We start from the raw sequence: 7,837 nt of genomic DNA on the forward strand, positions 1-7,837 counted from the left end.
TTAGCTGGTAGTCATCAACTATCCAAAAATCGGTCTCATCAATGCATGCATAGTCAATGGGATCATAGATTCTTTTCTTGTTATAGAACCTAAAAAAGAAAAACATATAATTATTCATAATTGTGAATAAAAGAATTTAAATTCAAAACAACTAAGAAAGTATTTATACCGATTTTTTAGCCGCAAATTGTAATAAATGTATACAAGATCATTAAACCTTTGATGCTCCAATCTATTCCTTCTTTTGGTATGTATACGTTCAAAGACACTCCAATTCCTCTCACATCTAGAAGACGATGCAGTTTAACTCAATATTTGAATGGCCAACTTTTGCAAATGTGGTGCATTGTATCCATGTAGCCTCCACCATTCATCTAATTACCATTTCACATTAAAAATAAGAAAAAAATAAAACGCATTAGCAAGTTTAAAATATTAAATAGTAAATAGGTAACTAATAAAAAAGAACAAACACACTAATAAATGAAAATAATCTTTTACCAGGTTGAAGTACCTCATGTGAAGAATAAGCAAGGTCTCTTCCAAAACTTCCCAACCAATCACAAAACAACTTCATTTCATTCATTGTTTCAAGCTTGCCTTTCAGAATTTTTTGATCAATAACATCCATGACACCTCCAATAATAGTTGGCTTATTACAAAAGTTTTCCTAATTATATTGGAAACATGGATTCAACCAATAAGTTGTTGAATGAATGCTTTTCTTTAGTTGTTGATCCCAACGTTGCTTTATGATGTCTGTATAAGGCTTGTATAGTCTTTTGCTATAGTTAAACAATTTCTTGATGCCCAAACGAACCCTATACATGCCTTCATACACATATTCCATCGAAGGCCACTCATCACAATCAACAATACACAATAAGCGCATTAGTGGAGACATAAGATTCACAACAATCAAACAATCATTCCAAAATCTATTATCCAAGATGATGGAAACTGCAACTTTGCTTTTATTATCCTTTGAATATCTAGAGTCCACAAAGAACTTGCTAGTCACCAAACCTTGCAAGTCATGTTTATGATCATGAAGACTCTTGAGTACAATGAATGTAGTAGCAAAATGAGTTGCACTAGGTCCCATAATCTCTATCCATCCTTCTCTTTTTCTCAACCAACTTAACAAAGCAACATGATTATACACAAAAAATTTCACCTTTGATGCACGTCTTACAAGTTCAGCAACATGGTTCATCTTACCAATATCCTTAAATATCAAATTAAGACAATGAGCTGCACAAAGTCACCAATTGATGTGTTTATGCTTATGAGAAATCCATCTCCCCATGGCCACATAATTTGTTGCATTATTAGTCACTATATGAACTACATTGAGTGGACCCACCCATTCAATCACCTCATTAAATAATAGAAACAAATTAGTTAAATCCTTGACAATGTCCGAAGCATCAACAGATTTCACAAATGATATTCCTTCAAGACAATACACAAGGAAGTTGATGAGTGTTCTTTGTCTATTATCTATACAACCATCACCCATTATTGTACACCCAACTTTTGCCCAAATTGCACAATAAGAGTCCACAAATAATTGAACTTCCTTCTTGGCATCCTTTAAAAGATTAACCCGCAACTGATGGTAATTTGGACCCTTATATCCAGGACCAATTGCAGATATAACATCCAATATTGGCTTGAAGTATAAGGAATTCACAGCATTAATAGGAATGCATGCATCATAAAAGAATCCCCTAACCGCTATATCCGCTCTCCAAGTAGCTTCTTTCCCAGCCAATACGCTCCTCATGGAATGTTGAGCTCTTTGAGTATTTCTTGGTGCAAAATACTTATCCACTGTTGATTTTTTCCTTTTTTCACTACTAGCTGCCATAGGACTTTGCATTTCTTGAACCTCTTCTTCACCTTCTGCCATATCCCCTACAAATTGTGACACATTAGGACCATAGGGATTTCTATATTCATATGCTTCTTGGGTTGCTTTCTTGGAATTCACAAACTCTTGTAAAGAATTTTCCATTCAAAATCTAACATCAGGAGGAACTGATTTACATGGACCAATATCTCCTTTCACTCTAACAAGATGTTGTTTCATTCTATGAATACCCCCATCTTTTGTAATCTTTTTACAATACAAACAAATAAGAGCTTTCTTTCCATTTGCATATCTTTCTTCATAAACTTGCTCCCATGTAAGATCGATCTTACTTCTAGTTGATTGTGAATTGGTAGTTGAATTTTGACTAAATGATGGAGTCAAGTTTGATTCCATTTTTTATTTCTTTATCAAATTAGAAACAAAAATCTCATATTAATCTAGAAAATGAAAGTCATCAACAATTTAATGATTTATAATCAAGTCATCAACAATTTATAACAATCATATATCAATGGGTAAATTTATCTAAATGAATAATGATCATTATAACAAGCATGTTTTGAACCAACTATAAATTTATCTAAATGCATCATCTCTATTGCATTTTGACTTCAAAGACTATCCCAATTATAACAATCACCCAACTCTGTACTGAATATTTTTAAAGGTGCAAAACAACCTCAAAGAATGCTCATAGAATTAGATTCTCAAGTGTGGATATGAAATTCTCCTCATTTTGAACTGTGGCCATTTGGACCTCATAAAGGTCGGTAGGATTCCAGTCAGCTTGATAGCAGGGCCAAGATCAATAGTAAGCCTAGGACAACAGGTGTGGTTGATAGTTATACTGAAGAAACATCCACATAGAGCTTTTATCACACTAGATTTGACATCTATACATGGCGATTGGTGCCCTTTTGTCTCAATTGGACCAAAGCAAGCTTGACATCCAACAAACATGTGCATTGGTGTCTTTCTCAGCAAGAACACCAAATCTAGTGACCAAGCTAAAATCTCAAACCATGCCCAAAACTTAATGATCATTGGTTGGTCCTACAACCAAGGTGGAATTAGCCCAAGGAGAAACAACACCATATTTCTTCCTAGATACATTTTATAATGGATTAATTAACAACTCAACTACAAATGGCATCAAGGTTATGGTAAAATACGCACCTCACTGGCCAAACCCCATAATCTACGGAGATAAAAATCTGACTTAGATACAATGATACTCGGGGATAGTCTTTCAGCACCTCGAGGATTTGTTGGGACCCAATCTGAATTAGAACCAGGATGTCAGAAGCTCACACTAGCACAAAAAATCAGAAAAAAATTTACTCCAACGTCGGGGACGGGGTACTAGTCGAGAGGGGGGGAAGTTTCCAATGCCGGTGATCGAGAGTTATGTGAGTGTTGCGGGTTGCCGACGGGAGTTGTATGGGTGTCGCAGGCCGCGACGTGTCGGCGGTGAGCGAAACAACAGGCTAACAGTTGCTGTGGGGGGAGAAGTGAGGGTTTGGACTTTGGAGGTTGCAGGCTTAGGGTTTTCAGATTTTCATTTTCTTTTATAAGACTCCAAAACAACATCATTTTGATGATGTTTAAAAAAAAAAAATTAAAATCAATTAAACCGACAGGTTTGTCCGGTTCACCGATTGGACCGTCGGTTCAAGTGGTCTAACCCTAGTTCAATCCCAATCCGGTCCAATTGACCGGAATGACGATTGACCGGCGGTGGACCGGTCGGTCTAGTCTGGTCCAGTTTTTAAAACATTGAAGAGAATAAACATTTTTCTATGAGAACCAGAGGAGTGTAGGGATATTGAGAGACATAGTAGTGTATTAGAAATAAGTTGATTGAATCATTTAATTTGCACCATGTTTGAACATGCATATATTAACTTTGTTCCTTCATTTTTCAACTATATAATTTTGAGAATGTGAAATATGCACTAGGCTTGGATTGTAAGACTTCTAGATTTTTTATGATGTTAATAATTTTATACTTATTGTTAAGACTTTAGCATTCAAAGGGTAATTTAATAAGTAGGGGAGACTATAATATGACCAATCCAATGTCCATGAGAATTTGATATGAGTTTCATGAGAATTTGGATTCATAAAACAGAATTTATATAAAAACACTTGAAGATTTTGAATAGTTAAGAATTTAGATAATCCATCAAGCCACTTCCTAAACTTTTTCACTTGCATGGAAGAAACAAAAAGATATAATAAAGGAGAATACCTCTCTCAACCTCACTAATTATTTTCTTTTGTTCTTCTAGCTGTTGTTGTAGTTTGACCTTTTCTTACTTCATCCGACTAAGTTCCTTACTATTTAGGATGTCAAATTGATCCTATCAAGCAAGGTATATCTTTTGCTTACCATACTCCTTGGATGAAATTTGTCTACTATCATCAAGAACATCCAATGCCTTCTAAATAAAAGCCTTTTTGAGGTTGAACTTTTGTAATTAATCAACCACATTTTGAGAATTTAATTATCTATTTTGCTGGATAAATAATAATAATAATAATAATAATAATAATAGTAATTGGGGTATAAAAATATTATCACCATGATTACACTTAAGTATACTATTATTATAATAATAATAATAATAATAATAATAATAATAATAATAGTTGGAGGAAAAAAATATGATCACCATAATAACACCTAACTTACATATATTATTATTATTATCATCATTATCATCGTTACTATTCTTTTTTTCTTCTTCTTTTCCTTAGTTATTATCAATTCAATCCTTTTTTTTTTCTTTGATTATTTTTTGGTACATAAATGCTTACTTTGATTACAATTATGTGTTACAAGAATGGTGAAATAATTAATTGCCAAAATGGGGTGTGTTACAATTGTTTTTCCTGAAAAAAAGTGTTTTAGTCCATAGTTTAATAAAATATGATGAGTTGGAGGATAAGTTATGTCATGTTATGTCGATTGATTGCACTTATACCATGTTATCCATGATATTTCGGTATTCGATTCTTATGCCCCATTGGAAATGGGAATATTAACCATATACAATTATTAGTCAAAGATGATAATGATGTAAGGTTTGTGTTTCATGTTGTAGCATAAATCCCACCCTTCGAATATCACTGAAATGTATTTGCAAACACATCTAAGAGATATCATTCATTTGGGCTAAGTTCACCATTTAATAATAATAAATAAAAAGGGTCATGATGTTAAAGTACCAATAAAGGGGAATTTGGAAATAGTAACTCAATTGGTTATGATAGTGACAAACAACTATGTTATCATCCCATTTACAAATGAGGATGATGATGTAGAATTTTATGATGAAGACAAGATTAATGAAAGATTTATGATGATGAACCTTCAACAAATAAGACTTCTTTAGATGATGGTAAATATATTATGCCTTCTTCAATGTTTAAACAATTAAATTGGGATGCAATAAATAGCATGACTATTGAAGCTCTCATATCACATACCATATTGTGGAATGAATCCAATGAGTTGTTTAAAGGATTGAGATTTGAAAGTAAAGAAGACTTATAGTGTGCGGTAAAATGTTATTAAAAAAAATTTCACTTTGTGGCTAATATGAAAATTGTGGAAGACATCTTTTCAAAAGACACCTTCAATATAAATTCAATTTTATGGAATTACGAAAGATGTCTATTGAAGAGACACCTTTAATAAAAATTCAAAAATTTTCACTATTTGATTGATATGAAAATGTGGAAGGTGCCTCTTGAAGATACACCCTTAGTATAAATTCGATTTTTTTTAATGTGTATGATTGGTAAAAAAAATATAGAAAGATGTTTCTTGTGGAGTTGTAGAAGGTATCTCTTTAAGAGATATTTTCAATTTTGTAGAATTGTGGAAGGTTTCTCTTGAAGAGACTCTTTTAGTATAAATCCAATTCTTTTTTATTGTGTTGTTGATATTACAATTGTGGAAGGTGTCTCTTCAAGAGATCTTTTTAGTATAAATTCAATCTTGTGAAATTGTAGAAGGTATTTCTTGAAGAGACACCTTTAGTATAAATTCAGATTTTTTTTAATGTATATGACTGATAAAAAAATTGTGGAAAGATGTCTCTTGTGGAATTGTAAAACAAAGACACCTTCAATATAAATTCAAATTTGTGGAATTGTGAAAGTTTTCTCTTAAAAATTGTGAAGATACACCTTTAATATAAATACATATTTTTTTCACTGTGTTTAATATATGAAATTTGTGAACGATATCTCTTTAAGAGACATCTTTACTATAAATTCAATTTTGTGGAATTGTGAAATGTATCTCTTCAAAAGACATCTTTAGTATATATTTGATTTTATGGACTTTTAAAAAATATCTCTTCAAAAGATATTTTTAGTATAAATTCGATTTTGTGAACTTTTGAAAAGCTTTTGTGAAATTATGAAAACTGTTGATTCCAAAAACACTTTTAGCATAAGTCTAATTTTTTAGAATTATGAAAGGTGTTTCTTGAAGAAACATATTTAATTTAAATTTAATTTTTTTAAAATGTATATCATGGACATGAAAATTGTGGAAAGATACCTTCAATTATAGCAAAAAATACCATAGATTTGAAAATATTTTTGGAACAATAATTTTTTAAGAATTTTTTTTTTTTTTTTTAAAGTTGCGGTAGAAGTTAAAAGCACCCCCTCCATATCGATAACCAGAGTTTTGGGTGACAAGGTAACTATAGAGGAACAGAGAGGTCGCATGCGAACAAGTCATATCAATCTCCCACATGATAGGTGACAAAAGTTTTTCCTAAAGCAAGTAGCCAACTGGGTCAGTGTGAGAGATATTTTGTTGTCAAACAAAACAATGGCAACACAGATCCAATACAATAGGAGTGGCCCACAATCATTTTGGGTGGTGCCTAGAGTCAAAATTCGATTCCCGTGAGCTAAAAGTTAAGTAAATGGTGGACTGTCCTCCACTTTAAACAACAAAAGCCTCAATATACAGTAGCGTGGTTGGTGAGACTGTGACCGCTCTCCACCACCATATTTGTGAAATCTATTATCACTAACATGTTTTCGTGTATATTAAAATCTTCAATGACATTAAATAAGAAAACTATATTTCATTATGTGTGACAGTGTGAGAAAGAAAAGAAAAGAAAAGAAAAGAAAAAGAAAGTCATATGATATATGATGGCCCAACCATGATAGTCATATTTGTTGAAAGGACGTGAGTTTATTCCCTCAAAGAAAAAGGAAAGCATATTAATTTGAGAATGGTGACCACTGTGCGATGTGATTATGTGAGAAGGCAGTGGGCACTGTAAGTAACATTCATGGTGTAATAAGACAGTGGGCTATTACTGCACTTTCCAAATATTGACACTCGCCAAGGCAGAGAGAGACAGAGGGGGAGTACGGATGAAGGAAAACCCCATGACCACCATCTACCTGATGCTGCTTTTGCTCCACGCCCATCTCTCAATCTGCAATGGGTTGGTCTCCGTCTCCGTTGTAGGCCTGAATTCAGTGAAAAATAATGAAATCGAAGCAATCCCCAAAAGGGATTGCGGGGGAGAGGTGGGGCAATGCTTGGGGGAGGAGATGGATTGGGAGTGGGAGATAAGCAGCAGGAGGGTTCTGGTGATGCAGAAGAAGTACATAAGCTATGAGACACTCAAAAAGGACATGATTCCTTGTGCCAGGCCTGGGGCCTCTTACTACAACTGCCGTGCCTCTGGAGAGGCTAACCCTTACAACAGAGGTTGTGAAGTCATCACCGGCTGTGCAAGAGGTGTTAGAGACATCAATTCTTGAATCCCCTATTTTGTATACCATGTTGATCCTCAACAATGGTAATGCCTTTTTTTTTTTTCTTTCCATGTCTTTTGTTTTTTAATGTTATGTTTGTATATTTAAGATCCGTGTCTTTCTTTCCTATATATATTCATAGATTTGTGTCTA

The 7,837-nt window shown here is 33.4% G+C and overlaps 1 protein-coding gene across 1 annotated transcript; it reads left to right on the forward strand.

The window, feature by feature from the left end:
• The first annotated feature begins 7,100 nt into the window (after positions 1-7,100).
• On the forward strand, positions 7,101-7,837 carry LOC100250260 (protein RALF-like 24). The gene has a single exon (XM_003631990.4). It carries the CDS (start codon positions 7,295-7,297, stop codon positions 7,688-7,690), a length of 396 nt encoding a protein of 131 aa, XP_003632038.1. The 5' UTR covers positions 7,101-7,294; the 3' UTR covers positions 7,691-7,837.

Source organism: Vitis vinifera, chromosome 5 (assembly GCF_030704535.1).
Source record: "Vitis vinifera cultivar Pinot Noir 40024 chromosome 5, ASM3070453v1".
Classification (NCBI taxonomy): domain Eukaryota; kingdom Viridiplantae; phylum Streptophyta; class Magnoliopsida; order Vitales; family Vitaceae; genus Vitis; species Vitis vinifera.